The 16785-nt window shown below is 42.9% G+C and overlaps 2 protein-coding genes across 2 annotated transcripts in view; both read left to right on the forward strand.

Annotated features, from left to right (window-relative positions):
• LOC147872912 (cell division cycle protein 20 homolog) overlaps window positions 1-16785 on the forward strand; it is a 149676-nt gene that overhangs the window by 5968 nt on the left and 126923 nt on the right. The gene's annotated exons all lie outside the window — the stretch shown is intronic.
• LOC110840783 (uncharacterized) lies at window positions 4029-9595 on the forward strand. The gene is made up of 3 exons (XM_087354380.1): window positions 4029-4699; window positions 7140-7500; window positions 8946-9595. Exons 1-2 carry the CDS (start codon window positions 4253-4255, stop codon window positions 7416-7418), a joined length of 726 nt encoding a protein of 241 aa, XP_087210506.1. The 5' UTR covers window positions 4029-4252; the 3' UTR covers window positions 7419-7500; window positions 8946-9595.

The raw sequence follows: 16785 nt of genomic DNA on the forward strand, positions 1-16785 counted from the left end.
CTTTCTCCCGTTTAATGCCAGGTCAAATAATACTTTAGAATCTTTGGTGATTTGTTCGTTAATGATGGCCTTGTGTTTACTACTTTTGTATATATGGAATTTTTCTAAGATATCTAGCATTTTACCCTTTGGAGCTATTCTTAATATGGCCATGATATCATCTATGGGGCCGTATTCGTGTCCGTGTTCAAGGATGTGTTCTGCATATTTCGATTTACTTAAACTGAATCTGCTGTCGTGGACGTGTTCTTTAAATCTAGTTTTAAAATCCCTACTGGTTTGGCCAATATAGACCTGCTCGCAGCTTCCGCATTTCAATTGGTACACACCACTACTATTGTATTTGTTATACTGTTTTCTTGAACTGCATTTTAATTTTATGGTGTTGTTAACTTTGTATGCTACTTTTACGTTTGTGTTTTTGAATATCTTTGTGAGTGTTCTAATGCTATTATTAAAAAATGTAACACTAGCCCATAATTTATTAATGGGTTGGGGTACATTGACATTGGATTTAGGTGCATTCATTAGGTTGTAAGATCTTGTGATATTAAAGATGTAATTGTTGTTGTGTCCTATTTCTTGGATGAGTTTGGTTTCCTTATCAAATTCTTCTTTGGAGACTGGTGTTTTGTGCAATCTGTTTACAAGGAAATTGAATGCAGTTTGTTTGTGGGAGTCGGGATGGTTAGATGTTTTGTGTATTATTATGTCTGAGAATGTGGGTTTTCTGTAGATGCCCAATTGGAATTCTGTCAGGTGTCTGTGAATAGCGAGGTCTAAAAGGTTAATTTTATTATTATTTTCTGTTCCTAAGTTGTATTTTAACTTTTGGTGCATGTTATGGTCATTTTGGATGTTTTCGGCTGTGGAGAAGGACTCGTCAAAAATAATTATAATATCATCTATGTATCTAGCGATATATTTTATTTTATATGTCGTCGTTTTAAGATTAAGTACATGTTAGCATCTCGTCGTCAGCAGACAGGCGAGCAGAATTATCATAGGGTGGCTAATAAATACTTTGAAGGTGTTACAAGGTTCAAATATTTGGGAACAACAATAACAAATCAAAATGATGCTCATGAGAAAGTTAGGAAGAGGCTGAATTTTGGAAATGCTTGCTACTTCTCAGTTCAAAATATTTTGTCTTCCCGTCTGATTTCTAATAACCTGAAAATTAAAGTATACAAAACAATAATTTTGCCTGTTGTTTTGTATGGGTGCGAAATATGGTCTCTCACTCAGAGGGAGGAACACAGATTGCAGGTGTTGAGGATGATTTTTGTTCCTAGCAGAGAAGACGATGGGGGTCAGGAGAAAACTACATAATGATGAACTTAAAAATTTATATTCCTTCCCCAGTATTGTCAGGAAGAATGACGTGGGTGGGGCATGTGGCGAGCATGGATGGGGGAAGAGACCGCTGGGGAGACCTAGACGTAGATGGGATGATAGTGTTGGGTGGGATATGTGGGAGATAGGTGTTGAAGGGGATTGGATTTTGTTGGCCCAGGACAGGGTCCGGTGGAGGGCTTTGGTTAATTCGGTGATGAACCTTCGGGTTCGGTAAGCCATCTAGTTGGTTGGGTCCACTATTTGGGAAGCCTGAGGGGAAGAGACCTCTGGGGAGACCTAGACGTAGATGGGATGATAGTGTTTGGTGGGATATGTGGGAGATAGGAGTTGAAGGGGATTGGATTTTGTTGGCCCGGGACAGGGTCTGGTCGAGGGCTTTGTTTTATTCGGTGATGAACTTTAGGGTTCGGTAAGCCATCTAGTTAGTTACTTCGTTATATTTAATCGTGTTGAATTTTTATTTTCAAATATATAGTTAGTTAAGACTCATGTTTACTCTTTAATGCCATATACCCAGAAGTACATGGCTCTTAATTCTCTTTATAAGTAATCAGCTATTTCGCCTTTTTATATATATATATATATATATATATATATATATACATACATATACACGTACATACATAGAGTGAGTCAAAAGTATGTTTACAATCTTTATGTGCTTGTACTGGCAGAAGGCATGCCTGATGATTCGAGGAAACCCTGGTGTGTACGGATGAATCCGTCAACCTTGTGTATGTCATGCTCGGGCATGTGTGGAGAATGGAGGAGCAACCTTTGAGCATCTGTTACAAAGAAACGTCCCTGTCCTTATTCTTGGCAATAAAGGCATACATTGAGACTTATTTTGGGGTATTATTTTGAAAAATAAGCATTTGCTGCGACATGTTCATAAAAACATTTTTTCTTATTTTTGATCCAGGAACACACACACACAGAAAGTTTGTAAACATACTTGTGACTCACTCTGTATATGATTTTTTTTATTAAATTGTGTTGAATTTTTGATTTTAAATATATTGTTATATACAAGACTTATCCTGACTCTCTTAATGTCATGTACCCATAAAGTAGTACATGGTTCATAGATCTCTTGAAAAGTAATCAGCTATTTGGCCTTTATATATATGTGTGTATATATATATATATATTTAACAAAAAATTCGTAGAGTATTAGTGTTTGAAGAAGGAAAAGGAAATAAGAATCTTACCTCGCAATTCTTCATTGTTTCCTTTCACTTGTGTTCTATTGTTATTTATTTATTTCTCAGACAAATCCTCATTTGAAGTGTGCACATTACATTCAGCTACCACAGACCCATTTTAAGCGTAACTAATTCAAGTTAAATAATCAAAATCTTAATGAAACTTAACTCAATTTTAAGGCAGGTATGACGTATTTAAGTCAAATTCTCCGGAACCGTGGTTCCACTGACAATTTTTTAGTTTAATGCAATCTCCATTTTAAACGGCGTCCAAATGCGTGCATGAAGCCAACCACGAAACGCGTAATAAAAGGGTTCAGCCCCGCTCTGTTCTTGTACACACAGGAAATTCTGCCCGCCTCTGCAAGCCTTTGCTTTGGTGTGTTCACCCAAGAAGATGTGGTCCATGGCTGGGGACGGACTCTTCTTCTCCAATCTACGTATTTAACGACGTCTTCTTTGTTTATTCTTGTCAGTCTTGTACTTTTACGTTACATTTCTACTTCCAGGGCGCCTAAGCCATCGCAACGTCGAAGGCGCCCCTGGTTCTAGCTAAGTGTTAAGTAGCGAGTACATTTTTCCAACATTGACTGCTTTGCGATGTTTGTAGTTAAATGAAACTAGGACAGATTTAACAAAGACAACTTATGTTATGTCTTCGTTAAAAAACAAAACGTAAACTTGATTCTGAATGTAACGATTTTCATGAGAAATAGACAGAGTATGTTTGATAGCACGTGTAGTCTGCATGTGACAGAGACTCTTGAATTACGAATCAATACAAATCAAAGTTCCTTTCAAGAATTAACGACGTGGACTTGGGTTTATTCGGATTTCTGGAATGTTCTGCCAGCACTCGCTTGTTAAGCAATGAAAATGCATTGGAGCGAGAAATGGCTATTGTACACCCCTGAAACAGAAAGGAACTGAGACCTAGCGTCTTTCAGGAAGTCTAACTAAAAACCATCTGGTCACGTCGCTTACAAAAGCCATGCAGTTGATCTGTTTGGACACAGATTCAATGCTTAAAAAGACACAACATCGAAATACAAATGAAATCCATACAATTGCATCTTCGCATGCAACACGATTTGCAGCTCAAGTTAGGACTCAGACAGGAAATTCCTGCTCCAGATTCCAAGACTTCGTTCGTAGGAGACATTAATCATTTTCTGCATATTTTCGTTTTGAAGTGGGTGCTGAAACAAAGAACGCTGGATTTTAAATGCGGCAATGCTTCTGGATGTGGCCGGTTTAAACAGATCGACTACTCTAAACGACTGGTTTCATAGTAGGCTTGCCTCGTAGTATGCAGCCCGCCTTGATACAGTCAATGAAGGGAAGATTTAAGTCAAAGCCTTTGAATTTTACCGAAAGAGATAATGCTCTCTTATTATACGATGTTAAGTAGCTGATGCAGTTGGTACAGGACCGTTATCCCCCTACGACAATACATACCTTGTTTAGAAAATTGATTATTGGAAGAGTAAACTGCGAGACATGACGTCAGTGCATTGTTGTACTACGTTGGCTGTTTGTCTCATTGTCGACCGTCTCTTAGTGACTTCCTGTTGACGTCTTGTGTGGCGAGAAACGTGAACAAGCGCTTAATCGTAGACCGTGAATATTTTACTCAGATAAAATAGTTTAACCACCAGGAATAATTTGGTCATAAAGTCTTCGTCGGGATGAACAAGTTTATTCGACGTATCAAGTCAAAACTTCGTGGCAACGAAGGGCCGGATAAAGTTGGAGCCCACATTCAAGAAGAACTGAAACCCTCTGGACTGCACATCACGGACTTGCCGCCAGAGGCGCTGGCTCGCATTTTCGAAAACTGCTCTTACGATTTCTTGGCTAGACGAGTGAGGCTCGTGTGCAGACGATTCTGCGAAGTCGCCACTTTACTTCTCAATCGGGGGTTCTCGACCTTGGGGCCCAAGATAGATCGAGCTATGATGGATGCCGTGTCTCGTTTTGAAGAAGGTCGAACACTGGGAGAACTTCTGGTAACGACTCGTCCTTTCAGTTCAGCAATGGTGGATGACTTGCCACGTATAGGACAAGGTCGACCAACAGAACAACAACTGCTAATGGATCAACATTGCATCGCGCTGTTGCTTATGAAGGATGAGGTAAGAGAGCGGGGAAGGGCCGAATCTTTGTAACAACTCGCAGGAATGAGACGCGCGCTGTGTCACGAACAAACCCTGAATTGTGTTGGGGAGGGTTTAACATTTCTGTTTCTAAAACAAACGCGTGACTCCTGTTGTTTAACGCGGACTGAAAACTTCTGTAGGCCGAGGACTGTTCGTCACATTATCAACATGAAGCTAAGAGTGCACGTGGCTTACGACAGCGATCGAAGTGACGTCGTGCGTTTAATCGACCAGAGTAAATTGTCAGCGACCTAGAAACTGATCGGCAATCAGGTTACAGTTCTGATGCTGTTACTACATACGCGTCTTTACGGAACAGTGAAAAAACAATATTCATTTTTGAGAATTGGGTCTTGAGGAGGATATTTGGGCCTAGGAGAGAAGACGATGGGGTCTGGAGAAAACTACGTAAGGACAAGTTTAAAAAATTTGTATAATATGCCCGGAATATTGTCAGGGTGATGAAGTCGAGAAGAATGAGATGGGTGGGGCATGTAGCGCGCATGGATGGGACAAGAGGTGTGCACCAGATATTGGTTGGGAAACCTGAGGGGAAGAGACCTCTGGCGAGACCTAGACGTAGATGGGAGGATAATGTCAGGGGGGATCTATGGGAGATAGGAGTTGAAGGAGACTGGATTTTGTTGGCCCAGGACAGGGACCGGTGGAGGGCTTTGGTTAATTCGGTGATGAACCTTCGAGTTTCATAAGCCATCTGGTTAGTTATTAGCTAGTAAGGAACAGTAAGTGCGGCGATTACAGGACCATCAGCCTAATCTCACATGCGGCGAAGATACTGACTGAAAGACTAGAAAAGAAGAGTGATGGGAGACGACGAATTTGGATTCAGGAGAGGAAGAGGAACCAGAGATGCCATCGGAGTTATGAGAATAATTTCAGAGAGAGTTCTCGATGTCAAGGAAGAAGTATGTGCCTGCTTCATCGACTAGAAGAAGGCTTTCGATCGAGTAAAATGGAAGAAATTAATGAGGATCCTACAGAGAATTGGAATTGATTGGAGAGATAGAAGACTAATCGAAAACCTGTACATGCAGCAAAAAGTCAAAGTGAGACTGGACTCAGGAGACACCAACAGCGTTGAGATAGGTAGAGGTGTAAGACAGGGATGCTGCTTATAACCAATTCTTTTTAACCTGTACGGGAAATGGCTTGCCAAGGAAGCTCTGGAGGGAACAGGAGACTTCAAAATTGGAGGAAGAGTGATACAGACTGTAAAGTATGCAGACGACTTAGTAGTATTGGCGAAGGAAGAGGAGGAATTACAGAACATGATGGACAAGTTAGTGGAAACAGGTAGAGAGTATGGAATGGAAATCAACATTGAAAAATCAAAGGTAATGAGGATAGCACCGAGAGCAGAACCATTGAACGTTGTAATTGGAAACCAACAGATGGAGAATGTGGAGCATTTCAAGTACTTGGGAAGCATAGTCACGACGGACGCCCTATGCACCAAGGAAGTAAAAGCAAGGATAGCCATGGCCAAGGCAGCTTTCGTCAAGAAGAGGATACTTCTCACTAGCAAGTTGGGCTTGGAGATGAAGAAGAGACTAGTGAAGTGTTACGTATGGAGCAGAGACTTGGACACTCAGGAAGAAGGAACAGAAATACCTGGAGAGTTTTGAAATGTGGTGTTGGAGAAGAATAGAGAAGATCAGGTGGACGGATCGAGTGACCAACGAAGAAGTATTGAGGAGAGTCAACGAGCAAAGAAACATTCTGCAGGCGATTACACGAAGGAAAGCTAACTGGCTGGGACATATTATGAGAAGGAATGGGTTACTGAGTGATATCACCGAAGGCCTGGTTGAAGGAAAGAGAGGACTAGGAAGAAGATTGATACAGCTAACTGACGACCTTAAACAAGGAAAGAAGATGACGTTCCAGGAATTAAAGCGAGAAGCTGAGAATAGGGAAAACTGGAGAGCTCTGTTGGGCAGAGCAATTGACCTGTCGTAAGATAGAACACTGAATAATAAATAAGGAACAGCTAAACCAAATCACTGATGAAACGGAAGTGATATTTCTCATATGCATCCTCCGAGTTTCCACATCATCTGCTTAAAAGTGCAACCCAGTTCTAACTAAACAGATGGCTTAAGTAACCCGAAGGTTCGTTACCGAATTAACCAAAGCCCTCCACCGGTCTCGGTTCTCCTTAACTTTTTCTTGTAAATGAGAGTCGGCTACAAATAGCATAAACAGCAAAACCACCCAAAACAACATCGACTGTTCATTCGGCAATGATTTAAACGACGACATACCAACTGCAGTGTTTGTAAACAGCTGCTCATCACTTGAATAGAGGAATCAGAATTTCACACGTGTTAAAATAGTTAAGTTGACAGCCGATGAGGTCAGCTGCCCGTCTGACAGTTGCCCCTTTGTTTTGCAGTACCGCGTGTTGAGAGCCGTCACCTGGAGACACATTTACAGCCCTCACTCCGGCTCTGGACATCCGGCGTGCTTCTACGCCGGCAGTGTGCTAGACAAGTTCCTCAGGTTCCTGCGATTGGCCCGCCATTCGCCAACCCTCTTGGGGTTCTTCATGCTTAATCCAACTACGGGACACGAAGTCATCAAAATGTTTGTTCTCTGCTGGAAATTCATTTACCACTTATACGCAATTATTCCATCTCTGGGGCAAATCTTATTTACCTTTGCTATCTCTTGACATGGACTCCTTTCAGGATGACCCCACATGAAGAGGCGGTGACAGTCAATGGAACGGAATGCCACATCTGGGCTCATTATAGGTAAGGAATTGCACATTAACTTGGGGACCCGCGATAGGGGAATCCTTTTATCAATAAATATCACGTCACCTCGCCATCTTCAGCTTCTACTGCGAATTAACAGCACTCTGGGTCACCAGACAAGCATGGGGAGGGGGGGGGGGGGGCGGGGGACGAACTTGGCGCAGGATCGTGGCCGGTTTCGGACTTTTGTGTCTTCGGCGTTGGACCTGCGGGTTCTCCTACCAGGGAGTTGGGTTAGTTTTTCGGTCTCCAGAGAGCGCAGCGGTTTTGAGTACTCCATGCATGGCTGAGCTGACGGCGTTCGCAAAATAGGTCCAACGCACTGAGGCTGTGCGATTGTATTCGTACGCTTTCAGTTTGGAATGAATTTGCAAAACACTTTCTGGAAGGCTTCGTTTAAGCGTCAGGTCCAATGGCGAAGACAGAATATTGAAGTTACTCAGAGTCGCTTGTAAAATGCTCGGCTACAAAACTGGAGCCCCTAAACAGATCTGAAGTATTCTTACGATATTTTTGGGTGCTTGATATCGTCTTCTGTGTTCAAGGCGGAATGAAAGCATAAACACGAAGTCTTAAATATTTTACAGTATAAATGCGTCTTTCTCGCCGTGCTATAAATTATTGTTCAACTTGAAACTGATGCCGTCAGTCACAGCGACTTCTTTAGTTAGAGTAATCCGGAAACTTAGCACGGAGACTTGATCGAAAATTACGTAAACGCAGATTACTAAAACCTACGTTTATCTCAGCCATACGCCATCGTCTGTTCACTCCCCTGAATCGAGCAATTTTTCCTGTTTGTTCTGAATCAACTTGCTCGATGCTGAGCGTGAATTTGCTTAAGCAAGAAGAAATATCAAATCTGAAACCCGGAGACGGTTATCTTGGTCGACTGTGAATTTCACGTGAGACTCCATGAACGACTGTCCACTGTTTTATGGCTTTTGTTTCTTTGTTCGAAGAATCCCAGGCGATTGCTGAGAGGCATAAAGCATAGAACTTCAACGTGAAAACAGGATAAGTTATTGGCTGCGCGTTCCTTTACGTCTGTCTGTCTGTCTGTCGTACGTGATGTTCCGGAAAAATTGAAAAGCGATGTTTGTGTCCCTGTCTAAAACCGTGTGAGGTAAACGGTTGTTAAAATGGGCCGCTGTCCAGCCCCCCCCCCCCCCCCCCCCCCATTTAAGAGAACCCCCACTGATCGATAAATTCGAAAGTCTTTAACGGGTACTTCATTTTGTAAATCTGATTCCCTGAAAGGACTTTGGAACATTTGGCATATTAAGAATGTGTCGGAGTGAAAATAACAGAGCACATGGCGCCTTCGCCCCCTTTGACCTTTTCGTGTGACGTAGACGAAAGTCCCTGGAATTTTGCACCCAGTTCAATTCCCTTCAATGAACACGACACAATTGTTTAATCTGTGTTTATGTTTCTTACAGGACGCCTTATACGTGGTTCAATCGCCTGCCTTCATCTCATGCTCAACCTAATCAGTGGAGCGAAGAGCCGAGGTCGATATACCTGCGCATGCGCCAACTAATCGATGGCAGGAACCATTTCTTCCTGGAGAAGATCCACCACGGAAAAGATCTGCGAGTTCGGAAAGGTCCCTCTATGTTAGCATTAAAATACATTGTACCTTCCGTTTATAATCCGATTGATCAGAATTATGGCTATTTATTTTTTTATGGAAGAATGAGTCGGTCTGCAAATGACTTCAATTTCCACGAAGAAAAATCTCCAACCGTTCAGCTCTTCGATTTCTTTAAACTGGATTTCTTTACTTCACATAACGAAACTGATTCTTCTGACGACGTAGTTAATGTTCCAGAATCCTCTAACATGGACCTGAATATTGACATAGAAAATCACTCACCGTTGAGACTGGCACCAATAAGATTTTCTGATAACTCTCTAACATACATTTGGACGCTCAATGTATTCGTGAGCGGTTATCGCCAGATCCACTTCAGGTGAATCAAGGAACTAAATTCCTTTTGAAACTTCATATAAATTGCTCTCCGTCTCTTTCAAAAGGCCTAAATTCTACGTCTCAACATTTTACAAGCTACAACAAATATTATTAATACAGAAGATGGCTGTCTTCTGGGTTGTTGCGCCGTGTAGTCTGGTAGATTGCCACCGACGTTTCAGAGGTCCTTGCTGCTTCCGTCATCAGGGCAATGAATGTGCTAATCGAGCGAAAATGCCCTGGTTTATAGGGACCGGAGTGTAACTGGAGTAGCCTGATGCTAGCCAATGAGAGCAAATCAGGCGTCGTTGTCGGCCAATAGGAGAGCGTGGGCGTGTCTTGCGGTGTAGATTTATCCCCCTGATGATGGAGGCAGCATGGACCTCTGAAACGTCGGTGGAAATCTACCAGACTGCACAGCGCAACAACCCAGAAGACAGCAATCTTGAGACTCACCGCTGTGAAAACCTCAAATCCTACGAGATTAGTACAGTTTCTTTGCATAAGTGTATCCCATTACCGATTGCTTTGTTTAGCCCAATATGATACAAATTTCTGTATGTAACTAGAATTTAAGCAGAGAGGAATTAAACACAAAACATGTTTACAAAAATTTACATTGCATTTCCTTGTGTCAGTTTGAATGTTTTCCACCAAGAGGCTTAAATTCCCATTGTAATTTCATGCCGAGGCAAAGCGTGTAGTGAGATTTACGTGAATAGTAGGCAGTTCTCATGGATCAGCCAATGCTTTATTTCCACTTAGAATAGAGTTAGTTTCATGGCTCGCCATGCACGTGTCATTTTTGGCATTCCTGACCTGCAGCATGATTATTCATCGCCCTGATGACGGAGGCAGTATGACCTCTGAAACATTGGTTAACATCGACCAGACTACACAGCGCAATAACCCAGAAGACAGAAATCTTCATGATTAATTTAAGTAGCCATGGGATCTGCCAACATAAAGCACTTATGAGAAGTGAATCGTCCTTTCATCTACTGCGTGCGCATGGAAATTCTTGAGTGCCTTCAAATTGAATGGCATGCAATGCCCCACACCCTGTCAATTCTCACGGGCTGCTCTCCTTTCAAGCGCTTCGTATGTAAACACAATGCGTACGAGGTGCTTTAACAGACTAAGAGGCAGTTGACAGTCTGACTGCATGCAGCCTTTGTAATAACACTGCAACTGCGCTCTCTTTTTCAAGAATGAGCATCTGGAATAAGGAATGGGATGAAGGAAACAAGAAAGAAAGGATTGAAGAAAGTAAGAAAGGACTCCTGCTCGTGTATTAAATGAAACTGGAGTTTTCAATCAAGAGTCAATGATAATGGGACTGTGTAGCAAAAGAATTTTAAGGAAGTGAAAATTGATTTTGTAGATGCTGTGTTATCTTCATCTCATCTTTCATCCTCATAATCATCAACCAGAAATTGGTTCTTGGGAATGCTGTGATTCAGAAGCAACCTTCAACTCCGTGACTGAACGACTTGCATGATTATATTCACAAATTATTCTGGTTATCTTTCTGTGCGGACATTGCCAGAGGTTGAAGGTGCTGTTGCCATGAAAATGTTGAGTGTCTGCGAGTGACATAGAAGACTCAAGGAAGGTCAGGTGAAGACAATCCATGTTTGTCTCTTCCTTCCCTTTTGATCAGAAGAGAACTGTTCATTTTGAGTTTGTTGAACGACGTCAAGCAGCAAACCAGCGTTATTTGGAAATACTGGCAAGGCTACGCATCGTGACAATGCCCCTGCTAATGACGCACTACGAGTTTTTAGCCAGAAATTGATGTTGAAACTGGACCATCCACCAGATTCACCACATTTGGCTATTCCCAAAACTGATGGCAAGAAGTTATTGTGCAAGTAATTAAACACAGCTTTTATGGGGCACTTCAGGGATGTAATTGTCACACCTCATGAAACAAACATATATGTCATATGTAAGATTTGAGGTTTTCACAGCGGTGAGTATGAAGATTTCTGTCTTCTGGGTTGTTGCGCTGTGTAGTCTGGTCGATGTTAACCAACGTTTCAGAGGTCATACTGCCTCCATCATCAGGGCGATTCTTAGTATGAAGATTTCTGTCTTCTGGGTTATTGCGCTGTGTAGTCCGGTCGATGTTAACCAACGTTTCAGAGGTCATACTGCCTCCGTCATAGGGCGATGAGTATGAAGATTTCTGTCTTCTGGGTTGTTGCGCTGTGTAGTCCGGTCGATGTTAACCAACGTTTCAGAGGTCATACTGCCTCCATCATCAGAGTATGAAGATTTCTGTCTTCTGGGTTGTTGCGCTGTGTAGTCTGGTCGATGTTAACCAACGTTTCAGAGGTCATACTGCCTCCATCATCAGAGTATGAAGATTTCTGTCTTCTGGGTTGTTGCGCTGTGTAGTCTGGTTGATGTTAACCAACGTTTCAGAGGTCATACTGGCTCCGTCATCAGGGCGATGAGTATGCAGATTTCTGTCTTCTGGGTTGTTGCGCTGTGTAGTCTGGTTGATGTTAACCAACGTTTCAGAGGTCATACTGCCTCCGTCATCAGGGCGATGAGTATGAAGATTTCTGTCTTCTGGGTTGTTACGCTGTGTAGTCTGGTCGATGTTAACCAACGTTTCAGAGGTCATACTGCCTCCGTCATCAGAGTATGAAGATTTCTGTCTTCTGGGTTGTTGCGCTGTGTAGTCTGGTCGATGTTAACCAACGTTTCAGAGGTCATACTGCCTCCATCATCAGAGTATGAAGATTTCTGTCTTCTGGGTTGTTGCGCTGTGTAGTCTGGTTGATGTTAACCAACGTTTCAGAGGTCATACTGGCTCCATCATCAGGGCGATGAAGATTTCTGTCTTCTGCGTTGTTGCGCTGTGTAGTCTGGTCGATGTTTACCAACGTTTCTGAGGTCATACTGCCTCCATCATCAGGGCGATTCTTAGTATGAAGATTTCTGTCTTCTGGGTTATTGCGCTGTGTAGTCCGGTCGATGTTAACCAACGTTTCAGAGGTCATACTGCCTCCGTCATAGGGCGATGAGTATGAAGATTTCTGTCTTCTGGGTTGTTGCGCTGTGTAGTCCGGTCGATGTTAACCAACGTTTCAGAGGTCATACTGCCTCCATCATCAGAGTATGAAGATTTCTGTCTTCTGGGTTGTTGCGCTGTGTAGTCTGGTCGATGTTAACCAACGTTTCAGAGGTCATACTGCCTCCATCATCAGAGTATGAAGATTTCTGTCTTCTGGGTTGTTGCGCTGTGTAGTCTGGTTGATGTTAACCAACGTTTCAGAGGTCATACTGGCTCCGTCATCAGGGCGATGAGTATGCAGATTTCTGTCTTCTGGGTTGTTGCGCTGTGTAGTCTGGTTGATGTTAACCAACGTTTCAGAGGTCATACTGCCTCCGTCATCAGGGCGATGAGTATGAAGATTTCTGTCTTCTGGGTTGTTACGCTGTGTAGTCTGGTCGATGTTAACCAACGTTTCAGAGGTCATACTGCCTCCGTCATCAGAGTATGAAGATTTCTGTCTTCTGGGTTGTTGCGCTGTGTAGTCTGGTCGATGTTAACCAACGTTTCAGAGGTCATACTGCCTCCATCATCAGAGTATGAAGATTTCTGTCTTCTGGGTTGTTGCGCTGTGTAGTCTGGTTGATGTTAACCAACGTTTCAGAGGTCATACTGGCTCCGTCATCAGGGCGATGAGTATGCAGATTTCTGTCTTCTGGGTTGTTGCGCTGTGTAGTCTGGTTGATGTTAACCAACGTTTCAGAGGTCATACTGCCTCCATCATCAGGGCGATGAGTATGAAGATTTCTGTCTTCTGGGTTGTTGCGCTGTGTAGTCTGGTCGATGTTAACCAACGTTTCAGAGGTCATACTGCCTCCGTCATCAGGGCGATGAGTATGAAGATTTCTGTCTTCTGGGTTGTTGCGCTGTGTAGTCTGGTTGATGTTAACCAACGTTTCAGAGGTCATACTGCCTCCGTCATCAGGGCGATGAGTATGAAGATTTCTGTCTTCTGGGTTGTTGCGCTGTGTAGTCTGGTTGAAGTTAACCAACGTTTCAGAGGTCATACTGCCTCCGTCATCAGGGCGATGAGTATGAAGATTTCTGTCTTCTGGGTTGTTACGCTGTGTAGTCTGGTCGATGTTAACCAACGTTTCAGAGGTCATACTGCCTCCGTCATCAGGGCGATGAGTATGAAGATTTCTGTCTTCTGGGTTGTTACGCTGTGTAGTCTGGTTGATGTTAACCAACGTTTCAGAGGTCATACTGCCTCCATCATCAGGTCGATGAGTATGAAGATTTCTGTCTTCTGGGTTGTTACGCTGTGTAGTCTGGTTGATGTTAACCAACGTTTCAGAGGTCATACTGCCTCCGTCATCAGGGCGATGAGTATGAAGATTTCTGTCTTCTGGGTTGTTGCGCTGTGTAGTCTGGTTGATGTTAACCAACGTTTCAGAGGTCATACTGCCTCCGTCATCAGGGCGATGAGTATGAAGATTTCTGTCTTCTGGGTTGTTACGCTGTGTAGTCTGGTTGATGTTAACCAACGTTTCAGAGGTCATACTGCCTCCGTCATCAGGGCGATGAGTATGAAGATTTCTGTCTTCTGGGTTGTTGCGCTGTGTAGTCTGGTTGATGTTAACCAACGTTTCAGAGGTCATACTGCCTCCGTCATCAGGGCGATGAGTATGAAGATTTCTGTCTTCTGGGTTGTTGGGCTGTGTAGTCTGGTTGATGTTAACCAACGTTTCAGAGGTCAAACTGCCTCCGTCATCAGGGCGATGAGTATGAAGATTTCTGTCTTCTGGGTTGTTACGCTGTGTAGTCTGGTCGATGTTAACCAACGTTTCAGAGGTCATACTGCCTCCGTCATCAGGGCAATGAGTATGAAGATTTCTGTCTTCTGGGTTGTTGCGCTGTGTAGTCTGGTTGATGTTAACCAACGTTTCAGAGGTCATACTGCCTCCGTCATCAGGGCGATGAGTATGAAGATTTCTGTCTTCTGGGTTGTTACGCTGTGTAGTCTGGTCGATGTTAACCAACGTTTCAGAGGTCATACTGCCTCCGTCATCAGGGCGATGAGTATGAAGATTTCTGTCTTCTGGGTTGTTACGCTGTGTAGTCTGGTTGATGTTAACCAACGTTTCAGAGGTCATACTGCCTCCGTCATCAGGGCGATGAGTATGAAGATTTCTGTCTTCTGGGTTGTTGCGCTGTGTAGTCTGGTCGATGTTTACCAACGTTTCAGAGGTCATACTGCCTCCGTCATCAGGGCGATGAGTATGAAGATTTCTGTCTTCTGGGTTGTTACGCTGTGTAGTCTGGTTGATGTTAACCAACGTTTCAGAGGTCATACTGCCTCCGTCATCAGGGCGATGAGTATGAAGATTTCTGTCTTCTGGGTTGTTGCGCTGTGTAGTCTGGTTGATGTTAACCAACGTTTCAGAGGTCATACTGCCTCCGTCATCAGGGCGATGAGTATGAAGATTTCTGTCTTCTGGGTTGTTGGGCTGTGTAGTCTGGTTGATGTTAACCAACGTTTCAGAGGTCAAACTGCCTCCGTCATCAGGGCGATGAGTATGAAGATTTCTGTCTTCTGGGTTGTTACGCTGTGTAGTCTGGTCGATGTTAACCAACGTTTCAGAGGTCATACTGCCTCCGTCATCAGGGCAATGAGTATGAAGATTTCTGTCTTCTGGGTTGTTGCGCTGTGTAGTCTGGTTGATGTTAACCAACGTTTCAGAGGTCATACTGCCTCCGTCATCAGGGCGATGAGTATGAAGATTTCTGTCTTCTGGGTTGTTACGCTGTGTAGTCTGGTCGATGTTAACCAACGTTTCAGAGGTCATACTGCCTCCGTCATCAGGGCGATGAGTATGAAGATTTCTGTCTTCTGGGTTGTTGCGCTGTGTAGTCTGGTCGATGTTAACCAACGTTTCAGAGGTCATACTGCCTCCGTCATCAGGGCGATGAGTATGAAGATTTCTGTCTTCTGGGTTGTTGCGCTGTGTAGTCTGGTTGATGTTAACCAACGTTTCAGAGGTCATACTGCCTCCGTCATCAGGGCGATGAGTATGAAGATTTCTGTCTTCTGGGTTGTTGCGCTGTGTAGTCTGGTTGATGTTAACCAACGTTTCAGAGGTCATACTGCCTCCGTCATCAGGGCGATGAGTATGAAGATTTCTGTCTTCTGGGTTGTTACGCTGTGTAGTCTGGTCGATGTTAACCAACGTTTCAGAGGTCATACTGCCTCCGTCATCAGGGCGATGAGTATGAAGATTTCTGTCTTCTGGGTTGTTACGCTGTGTAGTCTGGTCGATGTTAACCAACGTTTCAGAGGTCATACTGCCTCCGTCATCAGGGCGATGAGTATGAAGAGTTCTGTCTTCTGGGTTGTTGCGCTGTGTAGTCTGGTTGATGTTAACCAACGTTTCAGAGGTCATACTGCCTCCATCATCAGGGCAATGAATATGTCTTACAACCCAAGAAGAATTAAAAGATTTTGTATGACTTGACCTTTCAGGTACAGCATTTAAATTACTGTGGCCTTTGCACATTTCTGGATTTAACTGGAATTTGAATGATCTCAGACTGCTGCATGTTACAAAATACACTATATTTATTGCATTTATTTAGCTAAAAACTCAATAAAACTCTTGTTATTTAGAATGAACCCATGTACCTAACATAAAGTTTCATAATAATCAGTCTTTATACACATACTTACATTATATTTATTTTGTTATTCAGATTTATTTCCATATTTCAATAAATCATTATTTGAATCTAACCTCTCACTGCATATTTAGAATGGTAGAAAATCTTGGAGTTGACTGTACTTGTCTTTGAACTACTACAAGCATTTTGTTTGGTTTGCCAACCCTCATAGTGAAATGAATACAAACTTTCTGTTTGGTGGTAATTTGATTACAGACTTGTTCATCAACAATGAGTAGTTTCAAATATGAAAAGTAAAAATGGCCAAAGGCATACAGATCCATATTTGGAATAAACCCCTTTAGCACACATCACACGAAGTGCAGGCTTCATCAAAGGTTTGTTTCATCTGTGAATCAGTCTGCTCTGGTTGGTGTCGGAGGCCAGAACAAATATGAATGAAAGACTTTGTTTCTATCACCGGAAGCAAATTTCATGAAATCTGCAGCAAGTTGACAAGAAGGCTTACAAGTTAATTGTAGACCTAATCAGTTAGTCTAAAATATGATCAATATCCCACTTGATAAATGTGATTAGGATGATAACATGATGGTATCACCCCCACTTGCATTCCATGGTGAGT

This window comes from Zootermopsis nevadensis, unplaced genomic scaffold (genome assembly GCF_977971745.1).
Source record: "Zootermopsis nevadensis isolate Lab colony 2312 unplaced genomic scaffold, Znev_1.0 Znev_ptg000023l, whole genome shotgun sequence".
NCBI lineage: Eukaryota > Metazoa > Arthropoda > Insecta > Blattodea > Termopsidae > Zootermopsis > Zootermopsis nevadensis.

Bases quoted from the DNA above. Each gene is read 5' to 3' on its own strand.
- LOC110840783 (XM_087354380.1), top strand. From the start codon at position 4,253: ATGAACAAGTTTATTCGACGTATCAAGTCAAAACTTCGTGGCAACGAA. The intron at 4,700-7,139 runs GTAAGAGAGCGG...TTTGTTTTGCAG, and splicing joins TGTTGCTTATGAAGGATGAG to TACCGCGTGTTGAGAGCCGT.